The 16430-nt window shown below is 41.3% G+C and overlaps 1 protein-coding gene across 1 annotated transcript in view; it reads left to right on the top strand.

Moving 5' to 3' along the window:
• The window catches only part of TRABD2A (TraB domain containing 2A), an 81917-nt gene that overhangs the window by 58210 nt on the left and 7277 nt on the right, over positions 1 to 16430 (top strand). Inside the window, exon 5 of the mRNA XM_059492758.1 lies at positions 12275 to 12365. Within this exon, the coding sequence (XP_059348741.1) occupies positions 12275 to 12365 (91 nt within the window). The remainder of the gene's footprint in view (positions 1 to 12274; positions 12366 to 16430) is intronic.

The following is a 16430-nucleotide window of genomic DNA, read 5'->3' as shown; positions in this document are numbered from 1 at the left end:
TAGTCTTAGTGCATATTGCTTTGGTGAGGATGAAAGATCTAGACAAGGCAAGGAGAATACTTACTTAAACACTAAAGGCATTTGTATTCAGAGTCTGTGAGAATTTCTGTGTTGGCAACAGGGAGTTGTGGTTACAAATTTACCCTAACAAGGGCCAAATGTGTGAGAGCTGAGATGTTTGTTCAGATGTGTGTGAAGATTGTAACTTGCAGTCTTCCTGCAATATCACTGCTCTGTGGAACTTCTGTGACAAGGAGCAATGAAGCAGGCCCTGGTTGTGTATATTCTGTAGGCTAAGACCAGGGCATTGCTGCACTCCATTGCTGAAGTTCTCACCACATTTGAACCTGCTGCACTGATGTTTCTGACAAAAGCATGCACCAGCCCCAGGTCCAAGTTGCATCTGTTGCAGGTGGCTACTCTTCTGCCAGGAGGCCAGTTGATGATATTTGGGCTTTGGTTAGTGCATCACAGCTTGAGTGATGAGCAGTCCACGTAAGCAGACATATGTGTTGCTCTGACATGTCCCGAGAGCAAGATCCTTTGATAGGAGAGAGCTTCTTCCCCTCCCTGCAGACTCTCTGAATCCCAGCAGCTGCAAATCTCGTCTTTAGATGGTTTTGTGTCATTTGTTTCCCCTTCCATCAATTTCTTTCTGTTCCTACCCCTCTGCACAGACTGTCTTCAATGTCACAGGTGTGCACAGCACTGCCTCAGAGCCCAGAAGCACTGCAGGAGCAGGACAGATACCTGTCCTTCTTAATTTCTCAGCTTTCTTGTTCTCAGCATTCATGCAGTACTAAAATCCTTTCCCAGGCTTGCTGGAATCTTGCTTTTCTTTTTCCTGTTATTTTCCCAGTTCCCTTTTCTGTGTCCTGATTGCCAATATTTCTATACTGCAGCACTCCCAGGAGCCTTGTGCCTAAATGAACACCCTCGATCTCTGGCTATGTGTACATGGCTTGATCTCCAAGAACCCGGTGTGCTCTTCTCATGCTTTTCCATCATACTTTTGAACCCAGACAGCTTCCCTGTCTTCTCTGGGGACTTTGGACTGATTTTGTAATTGTCTCTAATTACTCTCTGGCTTTGATACCAGTCTGTACTCTGTTCTCATCTGCTCTTCCAAATAGTTCTGTTCAAAGGATAGTGCCAGCCTCCCACATTTAGCAGCACAATTCTTGATTACACCCTTGTTTGACTGCATGAGGTTTTTTGGTGGGTTTTTGTTCATTTGTTCATTTGTTTATTTGTTTCATTTGTTTCTTATAAGCATCTAAATGAAAATTAGCATCATAGGATATATTGCAGAAAACAGATCAATTTTTACAGATTTCTGAGGTTTCCTGAGTGCATATTGCAATTATGAATGCAGTCTTTCATTGTTTTCCAGCAAGCTAATTCAGCCGTTTGCTTATGCAGATTGCTGTATGTGATAGATAATTATGTGGAAGAGTTATTTTTATGCCAGCAAGCAGTGAAGATGAACAAATATCTTGTGATCAGTTTTAAGCATTGTTTGGAATTGTACTGCTGTTAATTACTGTGAGAAGGTTCCAGGAAAGTCCTCATACAAGGCAGGTTAGAATGAGTAGTAGGAAAAGAGAAGCAGAAAAAAAGGCTATAGGAATGGAAATAAATCATGATGGCGTGGTGGCTTGCCCTCTTCTGACCACTAATGAAGAAAGTATCTCCTAGCAGTTGCTTATAACCTGCAGGACAAGGTTGTATTAAAATGGTAGTAGGATATTTAAGGGTCTCCCAGTCAGCAGAGAAGACTTTCAGTTGTTTTCTTTACAGATTTTTTTCACCCTGTGAAAAAAGCAGCTAGGCTTTTTGTAAGGAAAGTTCAGTCTTTTAATTAACAAAACACCATTGAAAAAACAACTTTTATCATCAATTATATGCAAGCAAGATCATGGTTTGTGGGTGACTGTGGTATTACATATACCTTTTCTTGTTATTTAAAGTACTCTTGATATTTTTATTTTAAACAGAGGAAAATCAGAAAATACTGATTTATTTTATATGCTCACTGGATTGATAGGATTTAGAGAGGTGTAACACATTGTGCAAAAGAAGTCTTCTCCCTTTTCAGGTCTTGATATAGCTGCATGACTATAGATGTTATGTTATTGAATTATGTGTGGTAATTTGGGCCATAATCAATTTGATCATTAGATTCATTACATTTTATGCCTTTTTAAAAAACAATGAGGCAGACTCTCCCTATGTTTGGTCAAAAATACTTCACAGTCAGAGCTCATTTCTGGAACTATTTTTGTTTGGAAGTAATTTGCACCAAAGCGGAGAACTAAAAACCAGCAGATTTTGCTGAAAAGATCCAAAACACTTTGCTTCTGGCCAGAGTGCAAACGAGGAAAGTTTCAAGCCAAAGTAAGTCTCTTTGAGGGAATTAGAAGAAAGCATGGGAAGAGAGAGCTGGAAATGCCAGCAGCATTCCACTATGTTCAGTAAAAATTTGTCTTAATTGTGGACAGGCCTTTATGTATGGCAGCACCAGGGTTACAAGCCAGGCCTACTCCCTTTTGCCAGTGGTAGAACTTGTGAAGCAAATTCTTCAAGCAAGCCAGCTATAATCTTTCACCTGCAGTCTTCCTTCCCAATGCATTTCTAATTTCACTGCATTCTGGAGCGGCATGTTCAGGCTCTGGATGCTAAGCGAATGTGAGTGATGGCACGTGTGATTCCATGTAATGCCAGCCAGGTAATGCTACAGGTTTCTGGTTTATCTAGGAAGGGAACACTGACAACGTGAGAACTGCATTGTCCTGCTGTACTGTGGAGAGTTTTACCACTTGTCCAAGTTTTACAAGGGTGCTGCATGCTGGCTAAACCTTCCCAGAGTTAAGGGATAGTTGATACTGGCAGAGAGCTCTGGAAATTGTCTGATTCATCCCTGTGCTCTGAGCAGGATCATATAGAGCATACAGTTTTCCTAGGACTGGAGTATGGGTAAGGATGAACATTCCAGAATCTCTCTGAGTAATCTCTTCTAGTGTTTAAGCACTGAAGATGCTTTTTCTTACATGTAAGTCGGACTTCCTGAATATCACTTTTTGTCCATTGCCTCTTGTCCTTTCATGGAACATTACTACTGGAAAAAGTTCTGCTCTGTTTTGCAACCTCCTATGAGGTATTTATGCATAAGTTATGGACCCCCAGCCTTCTCTTGTCCAGACAGAATAGTCTCAGTCTCTCCTAGAATTACACACAATTATGTTCTAATTGTTTCATTAACTTTGTGGCCCTTAGCAGCACTCTCTCCAGTATGTCCTCATCTCTTTTGTACTGGGAAGCATCCATCTAGACACTGGATGGACCCAGCTGTGTGTTACCAGGGCTGAGGAGCAGGAAAGGATCACCCTCCTCATCTGCTGGCAGCACTTCCCCTCACACAGCCCAGGGGGCCATTGGCTGCCTTTGCCACAAGGACACCTTGCTGTCTTAAGTCCTGCTTGATGACCACCAAGACACCACATCCTTTTCTGCCAAACTAGTCTTCAGCCAGCTGGTGCTCAGCCTGTCATGGTGCCTGAAGCTATTCCTGCCCAGGTGCAGAACTTGATTTGCTGAACTTTATGAACTGAGTTTTCTCTCATCATAAATCCATACTGACCCCTCCCAACCATGTGCTTATTGCTGACACATTTGGAAATAATTTGCAGGCTGATCTGCCCCACCACCTCCTGCAGGAGCAGAGGTGTTGCTGAGCAGTTTTTAATTCCCCAGATCCTTCTTCCTGTGCTTCTTGAAGACAAGAGTTACCCTTGCTTTCTTTGAGTCCTCAGGGATCTTCCCCACTTGCCATGACCTTTTGAAGGTAATTGAGAGTGGCCTCTAGTGACATTGAGCAAGCTAACAGAGTTTCTCTGGATGTATCCTACAGGGACTTGTATCCTATAGGGGCTGGTCTATTTGAATATTCCATAACCTGATCCTTCTCCACCCCTAGTGAACCTTCTTTGCTCTAGACTTTCACCCCAGTCATGGGAACCTGAAATTCCTGAAGGTAGGTTTGACCACTAAATAAAGTAACAGAGACATTTAGTACTTGGCCTTTTCCACATTCTTTGTCATCAGGTCTTCTGCCCCTTCGGTGCTTAGATTTTATTTATCTAGTCTACAGTTTACTGCTGACGTGCCAGTAGAGGCATTCCATGTTCCCCTTGATGTTTTTAACCAGATTCAAATCTAGATGGATTTTTCTTCAGCATGGTAATTTTATTCCATTTTATTCATTTAGCTTACTTATGGTTTCTCTTGGAGGAGCTGAAGAATAAGACAGAAAAAAAAAAGTGTTGGGGTTTTTATTTTGTAGGAGGAAGCATACTTAATGGCTTGAGATCTTGACTTTATTTTGACAGACAAGACCTCTGCTGAAGCCAGGTTTCTAGGAGCCAATTTTAAATTCCCTCTAGTCTCTCCTGCCTCTTTGAATGGTTGAGAAACTCCAAAGTGTCAGTTCATGAATAAGAAGTACAGAGGGATCTAAGATTCCTTATATCCCTATGGAAGAAATTACTGACTTCAGTGAGAGAAGCTGGCTGATTTAACAACCACAGAAGCTGGTCCTCTTAATCTTGAGAACACTGGAAAATTCCTTTTTCTCTTAGAGTTATTTTTCCTTGCTCCTGAAAAAAACATCATTCTGAGGCTTTAAAGTATATTGGATGTTGGTAAGCCACCATTAACACAAATAAAAAAAAGGATATTGATATCTTCAGCTACCATTTCTTCTAATTTCTAAAGGAAATAACAAATGTGTTTATTTGGCATTAGTCACTGTATGGAGTCAAATCTCCAGGGACTGACTGGTTTTTTTTCCAGACAGAATGTGTTACCACCAACGGTTATCCCAGTCTGCTGTAGTCCACCAAATGGCTTCCTTCAGCTTCTCCAGGTTTTGAGGCAATCCTTGTGATGGGAGAGGTCAGTTTTGTGTCAGCCTTAGGTGCCACATAGGCATGTCTAAACCCTTTTCCATCAATCCTTATGTCATAAAAAGAAAAAAAAAACAAACAACAAAACAACAAACAAAGAAACAAAAACAATAACAACAACACGAAAAAAAAGAACAAAAAAAACCAAAAAAAACCAACAAAACAAAACGCAAAAAAACCCCCCACAACAACAACAAAAAAACCAAAACAAAACAAAAATTCCAGGGGCAAGTGTGCTGAATCTGAGTGATGTGTTAGGTGGTGCTGTTTCTGTGTAGAGCTGTTCAGTCTTACTTCTTGACATTTTCTGTTCCATCTGGAATCTTTAGATGTGAAATTATGCAGGAAGACCAAGATTTTTTGTCTCTGGGTAAAAAAAGATGGGAGAAAGGATCTGTCAACAGTGAGTGTAAAAAGCAGTCAATGATGTAAAAGTCCAGGATGTGTCTGTCCAACTTCTATGGGTGTTTATACACATAAAACAAAACCAAACAAAAACTTCCCATGGGAATACAACATTGCTCAGGGAAATGAGATATCACTTTGAAATTTGGTGGAAATTCAGAATCCACCATGGAAAATTTGAAGCTGCCATCAGTATATTTGGAATTGGAGAAATGGGCTCCACAGGGAATGTAGATTTACCTATGCCTTATGTTAAAGATTTGAAATGTTTAATGAGTAAGTTCATGAAAAGTCTGTAAGAGGGTGAATATTTGTGGAACCTGGAAGAGGTAAAATAAAGCTGGTGGGAGGAGCAGGAAGACAATGAAATGATAAAATAGATTTTAAAAACAGATTAAATGAGTCCTGTGGGGCCACCTCACTTCTCCCGGGGCTCAAAGGGCTTGCTGATTGCCTGCATGCTTCTGTCTCTGGAATGCAGCAGCATTTTAACTTCCTTGGATGGGAGGAAAGGCTGAGTGCCTGAAGGTGTGCCTGTACCTCTGTAATCTGAGAATGCCAGATACAACAACAAGCAGCTTTGAGACTGTTTTCCTTAGCAGGCTCTTTGAGTCTTCAGAATGCTAATGACAGGGTTTATTAGAACAACAACCCCTGAAGGGGAAAGATAATGTTGTGTGGAGGCAGGACCCACATCCAGCGCCGCAGGGTTCACATGAAGGGCACTACGCCTGACATCTCTGACACCGAAATGAAGAAAGCTTTGCATTTCTCCATTAGAGGCAGTAACCTCTGTTCTAATATATTAGAACAGCTGTCAAAATCAGCCTGGCCAAAATACTGTGCTGTTTCTGCTCAGATACTGACAGTCTTCTTATCAGTGCTGGGTTTGCCCATTGCTGCCTTTACTGGGCAACTAAGGTGGGAAAACTTTCATCATGTAATGTGTGTTTTGAGCTAGGGGAATTTCAAGTCCTTGATAACTTTTTTGCAGGAAAGGAAGGAGCGGTGTGTAATGGGAGCAGGTTCAGTGGCAGAGGTGCGTGTGACTAGTGTAGCTCAGGTATTACACTGGTAATTCCTTCTCTTACTGGTAACATAGTGCTGGCTGCTAGCATAGCACCTCTGTAAGGGTCTTCTTGTCTCATAACCTAAGGAAAACTCTCAGTAAATGGATACCCACTAGCTAAGGCTGCCTGCATATAAACTGTTTCTCTTAACTATTTTTTTTTTACAAAACAAGCAATATGGGCATGTAAACTTTTCTTCTCTGTTAATTTAGCCAAAAATTCAGTCTCATAATTGGTGAAAAAGCTTTTTCTCACTATGTTTTGGGGATTGTTAGGGTGTTTGACTTGCCTAAGGGTAAAAATGGGAATCCCTGAGGTAAAAAATACTCACGTCTTACATTTAAGAGGCCTAATTTTCAACAGAAACAGGTAGATTAATATCTTCTTATCTTTCTCAAGAAAAATGCCTTCATTTTGGTTCATTCAAATTGTAACTCTACATGCTTCTTTTCCATGGTATTTGCCATGTTGTACAAGGCCACTTGCACAACATCTACTACTTTGAGAAGTTACGTAGGTGAGTTGATTAGCAAACCACATCACTTTTGAAGAAATGGAAGATTATATTTTTTCCTCCTGAGTGAATTTAAGTTTGAGGCGCTTGATTTAAGCCCTTCCATGTCTAGGGAATGTACTTTCTTGAGCCCAGAGACACCACTGTTCCACAATTGTATCCACCAGATTTTCCTGTTTCGTTCAAGAGTAGTGAAGTATGGTCCACTAAGACTTTGTAGTAATAAAAGATTTCCACAAAATCATGGTTTTGTGGACAAACACTTATCATGGCCTTAAAAGGATAAAACCTTGGTTCGAAGTTTATGGAGTAGTATTTCATTAATATTTCATCTTGTAGGTAATCAAAGTAAGAATTTTGTTTGGAGGTGTGCAGTCTGAAAAACACTGGAAGCCATGGGAGGGCTGTTTGTATGAGATTTGACCTGCAAGCCTGCAGAAGTGTTTTAATGCAACATCCTTATACTGCTACACCTAATGTGAATTCAGGGATTCTTTAAGTTGACTTACAGCATCACTGGTGCCACCTCATCCCTTTCAATCTTTGTCATTTCCTTCTCCCTGCAGTATTTGTGAGAATACCAAGCTCTTTGTCCTTTGGTTTCTGTTCTGGTACCTGGGCTTTTCGGGACTTGGAAATACTGTGAGAAGAAAGAATTTACTGGATTTAGTATTACATGTTTTGCATTTGATACATTAAATGACAGATTTGGAATTCCAGCCACTTATCTGGTGGCTCTGTTTTCCATATGTTGCTTGGATTATCTAATGCAACTGTGCAAAATTTCCTCCTCCTGATTCTGGGAGAAGTGATAAGTGTGAGCTTGCTACACCTGGGTGTATCATACTCATGCTTGAAAAGAGTGTCTTCCTCTTGAAAAGTGTGTGCAGAAAGCATATGTATGAAGGAAACTGATTTGTAATTTAATTGATCACATCACCTGATTTCCTTCCTTTGCTTTGGATCATAAAAAATACTTTGTATAGCTTTTTTCTTCCATAATTGTACTAGCTGGGTTGAAATTACTCCCAAGTTCTGCATCCCAGTGTGTACTTAAGAAGTCTGTGTTTATGTTAAAGGCAAAGTTATGAAGAATTAATGCAGATGATAATTACCATAAGCATTTCCAGGAAGTTTCTAAATAATTGGAAGATCCATACCTCTGAAACTTTCTTGAAAGTATTTGTTTCAGTGATGCATAGAGTCTCTGGCCCCAAAAGTCTATTCGTGTGCTTGTAGTCCAAATAAACTTCCAGCTTTATGATGTCCCCAGTGGCTGGACTAATTTGTGCTGTTTTGTGATTGCAGTGCTATAATTCTGTGCTTTAGTTGCTCCCACAACATCTTGGAAGTCAGCAGTCAAGATCAGGTTTCCTAACAAAGAGTTTGGTGTCTTTACATCTATGTCCAGTGATTCATTGTCTTGGGATGTTTGTAAATGGTGAGGTCTTGACATGCTTTTGGGGCGGATGGGAAGTGCCATCTTTCTACTAAAGAAAACACAGAATTGTGTATATGTGGGGGTTTCCTTTTACACAACTCTAAGAGGTCAAAGAACTTTATTTGTCTGCTTGGAATAGTCAATTTTATTGAAATTCAGAGAGTAGTATAGTTTTCATTAGTCTTACAGGCTTGGTTTTGGTGAAAAATTAAAATTTATTAACAGAAACAGAAACTTTGTCTTGCAGTATTTCCTAACTCCTTTTGCTAGACACAGAAATATTTGAGACTCACAATGGCTCAAATTTGGGTTCAACAATCTCTGCTGAAACCCAGTCATCTAGATAAAACTTACCCAAACTGTCACGGTTACAGAAGCAGCTCTGCAAGCGCTGACAGTAAAAGCTGCAAGCAGGAGACACAGGTTTCAGGGCAGGAGGAGCCTGTGCTCTGCAGGATTGGGTATGGCTGTTGAGGAAGGTCAGAAGCACACAATGCCTGGTCAAGTCTGCAAGTGCACATTGGTCCAACTGCATTGTTCTTTGAGCATATTGCCTGCTGGGGTCCCTGCATGCCACCTCCTTTAAGTGCAGATTAAAGGCCTGGGTCTTATTTACTCTCCAGTAGAGCGCATGGCTGAGCTGGTCCACACAACAGCTTCTCAGTTTCTCTTTGAGCTTGAACACCGAAGAATAAAGATTCATGACTCCCCACCCCCTGCCAGAGTAAATTGACCTCTTGGAGGCATCTCTTCACCTAGTGGTGTGAGGATAATGCAGGGCTACGTACAGAAAGAAAAGAGCAAGCTTTCTGATAGGACAGAGCCCAGGGCCTTTCTTTTGGGGAGCATTCAAGTGTGTTAGGCTAAAATAGAAAACAGGTGAAAGAGGCCTGCACCCTGTCACATGACTTACCATCTAAGTCTCCCTTGCAGCAATAGCTGCTTCATCTTAAACCTTGGGGAGTGACTCTTGTGTTTCTTACTGCTGTTTTTGACAATCTGATCTCTCATACACCACTGAGTGCTTTTTGTGATGGTCCCCAGTAATGAGTCAAAAGTTCTGACCCTAGAGAGGCTCCTGATAGAGTCCTGTACCTCAAACCCTCACCCTTCTGCTGCTTTTCAAATCTTGCATCTCACTCAGTTGAACCTGTAGATCCTCTGGGCCACAAACAAGCTCTGTCTCATGAAAAGTGAATGGCCCACCTTTTGGATAGTGAATACTGCATCAGCCAACCCTTTATGTTCCTATCCTAAGTGGCTCCTGATTAATCATGTCTTGTGAAAAATCTAATATCCCATGCCTGTTTGTATTTGTGTGCATCTCTTTCACACACATTTATTCAACTGGTCTGTTCTCTTTTGCACAATATTAGCTCATCATTTTTCTCTCACATGCAGACGCAGTTCATTGCCTTGGCAACAGTGGGCAAAGGCACTCCGTGGAAGTATGTACAGATAACTGTGATAAAAAATACATTATTATCACTGCATTAAATTAAATTTAAAATAAAGAGCCCAGCTATAGAAAATCACTCAAGCAAGTCGACTTATTGAAATGGGATTCATCCATGTGCTACAGTGATTTCCTACATTCCAGTCTAAATCACTGCTCTGAGCAAGGATGACTGAAGATTGATGGAGGAGTAGAATGTTTAATGGTGTGGCATGAGCAGCTATTCAGTAGCTCACTCACACATGAAATCCATGTAACTGTAAGCTCTTAAACTGCCTCAAGGAAAATTATTTTAAGACCATACATTGCCCCATAGATTGCTTATCTTTATGTCTTGTCCCTTTTCTTCTGAAAGATTTGGATTAGGAAAATATGAGTTCAGAGACTTGGCCCTGCTTTTCACTTCTGAAGATGAGATTTGGCTCATGCATTGTTGCCTGCATGAGGTGAATGCCTCATCTGAACTTGGAATATACACTGCCCCTATCCTTGTCAGTTGAGGGGCACTTCTCTACAAGTCCAAGTTGACCAACCTGCCTGTCATTTGAAAGGAATGCATCACCCTTTGGAAACACCCCTTCATCTGCTGTGTAGAGGTAGGGAAGGAGGAGTGAATCCCTCTCCCCTTCCCTTTGCACATACCTCTCCTCTGTGTTGAAGGTGAGAGACAGAAGCTAGGTCTGGCATCTTATATACCTAATGTTTGTTTTACAGTAGCTAATTTTACTCAATTACAATATTTCATTGCTGTCATTCCTGTTCGCTGCTGCACCTGGTCTTTTTTGCTGACATGGTGGAATTCTTGCTTTGCTGTACCTGGAGCTGAGCCATCCTGAAGCAACAGATACCATCAGTACTAGGTTAGGTCAACATAATAGTACATAAGCTTTGCTCCTTCTGAAGACAAAATTTAATCTGAGGAGGTGGGGCAAAATCCATTTACTGTGTGAGAAAATATGGTACCCAATGGGTGTGCATTGCAGTGTTCAGTTAAAAGGTTTCATTTGAGCTAGATTGGTTTATGCTTTTAGGCTCTGGGGGAAAGCTCATCTTGTGCTCAAATGGTACCATCCAACTCATGCCTTCAGCTGGTACATTAAAAGCAGTTTGCTGTTGTGGCATGACAAACTGGTATTTTAGTACTCCAGTTCATTCAACCCCTTTTGGAATGAAAAGTCATTAATCCCTTATGTTTAGTAACCTGATAGTCTCAGCTCTATTAGAATTCTCTTTATAACTTCTTGCTTTCCCTGGCTACTAGAATAATTCTGTTGGTTCTATTGCCATGAATTTATGAACAGATGGTTCATAAATTCAGTATTATCAGAATTAAAGAACAGTATTATCAGAAAACAGTTCTTCTAGAGTTACCCATCAGTTTTAGCACTGTGTACATCTACAGAAGCAAGGAATCACTCCAATTAGTAATTTGCTAAAGGCCAATTTTAATTTATGTAGGCTGTTAAATGAAGAAATGTTTTATGAAATCTGGATCTATGAGGGCATGTGCAAGGCCTTTGTTCTGTCTTTGTTCTGTCTTTGTTCTCTCTTTCTTCTGCTTCTCAGCAGCCTGGCCTGATGACAGATTAGAGTGATGGTGGAAGCTATTCTGTGAGCAGAGCATACAGTCAGGAAAGCTCCTGCAGTCTTTGAGTAGTCATTTATTCACTATGATGCCAAAATACAATCTTACCAGCCATGACAGCTGTCTGAAAATGGAGTAGAGATGTAAATCACAGAATGAGGGCAGAACTATCTAAGTCCTTCTAAAACTGAGTCCTTTCATCAGTATGGCTGAGGTCAAGTTTCTGGCCCCAGTGGCATATAATGAAGAAGTTGGTCCGTTTGATGGTCTAAGTCATTGGCTTTCAGAGTGGAGAGTGTTGGCAGGATTCTGACCTTCTTTGCATCACCATCAGTAGTAGACTCACTGCTGCTCTTGAACAGGGGTGTCCAAACCTCATCTCTTATTCCCTCAAGTAATCCACAATGGCCTGATAATCACAGAGTCAGTTAGGTTGAAAAAGACGTCTGAGATGATAAAATCCAACCTTTGACCAACCACCACCATGCCAACTAGACCATGGCTCTAAGTGACGCATTCACTCTTTCCTTAAACACTTCCAGGGATGGTGACTCCACCACCTCCCTGGGCAGCCCATTATGCAACAACCTGTGGGACCAGAGTAATTGCAATCACATCTGCAATTTGGAAAGGCAGAATGTAGAAATTGGAGTGACCTTGGGAAAGTTCAGCAATCACTAATTAGAGATCCTCTGTTTCTGGTGCATGTTGATGGGGAGTGATAAAGCCCTGCCTGCCTTGAGTGTGGCACACCTCCTGTGATGAGGAAGGACTTTGTTGTTTTCTCCCTCATTCCATGTGGTTGGTGAGTTCTGATGTCATTTTTCTTTTAACTACAGGTCATTTCATGGGCAACAACACAGTGATTGATGTTTTGAGGAGAGAAGGGTATGAAGTAGAACACACTCCAGCTGGACAAGCCATCAACAAGTAATGCATGCTTTTACCTAGCTGAGCAGCCATTGGTGGGAGTTTGTAAACAATTATGAAGTAGGAATGGTAGCTGGAATTATAACTAAGAGGGGGCTAGGCTTTTTCTCTCCTTCCAAGCAGTTTGCTTTTCTCTTCCATGAGCTAGTTTGGAAAGGGGATTTTATTTGGTTTTGTTTTGGTGAGGCTGTTTTGTTTGTTTGTTTTGTTTGGTTTTGGGGTTTTGTTGTTGGGGTTGGTGCTCTTTGGTTTGTTGGTTTGTTGTTGTTGGTTTTTTTGTGGGTTTTTTGTGGGTTTGAGGTTTTTTTGTGGGTTTTTTTTTGGGGGGGGTTGTATTTTTTTTTTGTTTGTTTTTTATTGTTCTTGTTAATAAAATTTCTACCCTTGTAAGTTTTTAAATCTTAAATGAACAGCCACAGAATATGCATGCTTGGTTCATCAGATCTTGATGCTGTCTTGTATCATACAGACTCCCAGGTTTCTCTTTCCTCTCTTTTATATGTTTGACTCCCCTGCCTTTTAATAATGCCCTTCTTTTATACTGCTATTTTTTATTATTTCTGTTTACTCTCTCCCAGTCTGGAATCTGATTGCCCAGAGTCTTGGCAGGCTGTCTCTATGACTGATTGCTCTCATGTCCCCTCTTTTCTTCGGCATTTTTAAGCTAAGGTACTTGTTGTTCTGGTTCATCCTGCAGCTGTCCTTTGGGATATACCCTTCCTGCTTCTTTTTATCTTGCACTGGATGCTTTTATCCACCTCCATGGTTTCAGTAACTAGAGAATGCCAGATAATCTCCTCCTCCACTCTCTACTGAGAATTACTTGTGCTTTGACTCACCTCTTCCTGGAATTCTTGCCACCAGCTTAGGGTCTGCAATCTTTGCTTTGCCCTTCTCCACACTCTTACCAAACATGTAGCTGTCAGACATACTCGCTCTTCACTGCTAAAAACCACAAAGGAGAAAACTGGAAATTGGTCCCAATTACAGTACTGTTTTCCTTTTGTCCTCTGTGCTGGCCATAGTGTCCCTGTTTGCATCTCTGTCCCTCCTTCCCCCCATTTCTGATGTGGGACTCTCAGGCAGGACTACTGCCTTTTGATAGGATTTGTGCAGAGGGCACAGTGTTGGGTCTTGGTCTGTGCCAAGGACTCTACAGGTGTGGTGCAAGTTAGTAACAGTTGTTTTTCTCATGCTCTGATTGCTTCATTTTCCTCTTTATACTGCCTTTGCTGTTGTCTGAAAACATGATATTGAAATTCTGGCAGGTCATGTTTCTGCAATGATTCTTAATATGGACATACATCATTAACTCTACATGCACTGAAAAAAACTGATTCAAGACTTAGCCCATGATTATATGAATGCCAGTCCCTAACCCTGTTTCTGCCATTGTGCATGTGGTCTGACAAGGAGAAGCACCTGTCCTTAAGCACAAGACTTAATGATTCTGTGACACTGGAGTTGTGCTAGAAAATCAGTGTTTGTAAGGATGATTAAAAGCTAACAAACAAACAAAGAAAAACCCAAAACAGCCTGCACTGATATTTTCATGTTGCTTTTGTCATTCTTAGATTACGTATTCCTAAAAAAGCTACAGCAGCTTCTTAAAGCTTAAAGAAAGATAGCTTAACAGGTACCTGAGGATAAACAAGATCTGATACTGCTCTGTAAAGATGTAAGGGCAGACAACTGAATAAAGGAGGGGTAGGTTTTCACTTATCAGGAGGGCAGGTATCAAGGTTACTTGGAATAGCTGGGCACCCAGTTCCATAACCACATAGTGGGAGTTCATTTTTCAGCCTCTTGTGCCTTTGAAAGCCCTCAGTTTGGCATCAGTTGCATCTTAAACCTCTTATTAGGACTATTGGACAGATCATCTTCCCTGGAGGCTTGATACTAAACCTGAGTAACAAGATGGCACTTCACTGTTAGCATTTCTGGATGACTTGGAAACAGATTTAAAACTATTAAATGCATTTTAAGAAAAATGTGGGTTCAAAGGAAAAGAGCATTTAAGATGAGGGAAAGGACCTGTGGCAAGAGTTTGTCGGAGTTCTAGGGCTTGGAAGGAAGATTTCACTTAATTGCTATCCCGGGCTTGTTCTAGGGGCAAATAGCAGAGCAGCCTAGACAGTAAACCCAGCGCTGCTCACGTAAATGTAAAGCTGTATCCACCTGTTGTCCTGTGTAGTGCTGCGCGCAGTCCAGTCAGTACCTGTGGACTATTTCACTCTTCATCACTGAGACAGGGTAAAAAGGCAAGTGGTTGAACTGAGACAGAGAGTTTAAATGACTGCCCTGGTGTCAGACTCAGTAGGTATATTAGTTGAGATATCCTCAAATACAAGGAGGGGGAAGGCTGCAGTCATCTGCTTTCCCTGCAACATGATGTTTCGCTGTAGCAGCACAGTCTGCTGCTTCCTGTGCTCTGGCTAAACAAAAAGTTCCTTGTGAGATATGTTGTAGATATCTGTGTGTAGGAACCAATAAGGATGCAGGATAGTCATGCTCATTTTCCTGTAGTAGGGAGGACTGCCTGAGGTGTACTTTCCATCTGCAGAGCAAATGGGGTGGATGTCCCTAGATGGAGACAGAAAGGTTCCTTCTCCCTGGTCTCTCCCAGGCAGGGGAGGCAAAAGAGGTGCCCCAAGCAGGCAGTATTGCAAAGAACAGTTTCTAAATAGTACCACAAGTTTAGTCAAGCTCCTTCTGACTCACTTTGGTCTTTAACTCTTGTTCCTGATTTTAGAATATAATAATATATTGTAAAATATTCAGCACAGTCACAGCCATAATTAAGGTGCTTGCTGACTCTCCCTTAGCTGCTGTGATGGGAAATTGGCCTGGGGGGAAGAAGGATGGGCTTTTGAATCTGTTCCTTTTCCAGTGGTCTCTAGAAGAATTGCCTGCAGGAAGTGTTGGAAAGGAGGTTTGGAATATGGACGTGTCTGAGGTTGCATCTATCAGAATAAATGTCTGGCCATGCAGTATGCAGGTCATCTTCTACTTGTAGCAGTGCTGAGCTACAGCATGGTGTGGCCATGGGCTCAAAAGGGAAGGCTGCATGCAGCATGGCATTCTAATCCACAGGGGTGGGGTCCTACCCGCTCTATGACTTAGTTAAGGAACAAAACAGTGAAGAGAAATGGTGGGAAAGGGACTCGTGGGCAGAAGATCTTGAAACAGATTAAATCAGTTTGCTGGAGAGAGCTAATGAGAGTTCATCACTCTGCAAGGTGGATGAACTCTCATTAGCTCTCTCTAGCAACCTGATTTAATCTGTTTAAAGAGTGGATGATGTGAAGCAGCTAAGGAGGAGAGCTGAAGGGTGATGACAGTCCAGAGGCAGTGACAATGTGTGACACTGCAATGATTTTGAATGAGATTGATAGCTAGGGTCCATTCTGCGGCAGACTCTCTCAAAAAACGTGATCACTCTGATTTTCCTTGCAGCAAATAGGACAAATTATCTTTGTTTTCCATGTACTCTCTCAATGTTCTAGTCCACAACTTTATTTCCCCTTCTCCAGGAGCTACCCTGTATTTGCTGTCAAATAAGTGTGCATACAGTAATGGGCTAGCTTTAAAAGTGTACCCATGCTGAAATATGCCTCCTTCCAGACCACCTCCTTTTCATGTCATTGGAAGCTGAAAAAGGAACACAGTTCTAGGGAAGTTTCATTGATTAAAGGCAGCTTTCTGCTCGGTGGTCTGTGGTTTCCTGTTACTTTCCTGAATTTCAGCCCAAGCCAGTCTGCACTTTTGTTACAAAAGACTATTGCATTTCTTCTCTTTATGAAGTAGCCATGAAGATCAGTCAGATATTCCTGTTAGGTTCTGTGTACCCACAGAGTGGTTTGAGTTTGTGGTTTTGTCCAAGATGCTCATAAACAAGTAACGAGGGAAATTTGTTCCAAACAATGAGAAATATGGCCCAGCAAAGCCATGAATGAATAGGATACTGCAGACTGCCTGCCTTAGAATATAGATGAGATGTTGCTTGCTCTAAAAATAGAGAAACAGCTTCAGTAATCATAGTGAAGCTGATTTTTTTTTTTTTTT

This window comes from Ammospiza nelsoni, chromosome Z, assembly GCF_027579445.1.
Source record: "Ammospiza nelsoni isolate bAmmNel1 chromosome Z, bAmmNel1.pri, whole genome shotgun sequence".
In the NCBI taxonomy this organism is placed as follows: domain Eukaryota; kingdom Metazoa; phylum Chordata; class Aves; order Passeriformes; family Passerellidae; genus Ammospiza; species Ammospiza nelsoni.
The sequence above is the reverse complement of the archived record's forward strand: the minus strand, read 5'-3'. Positions and strand labels throughout refer to the sequence as shown.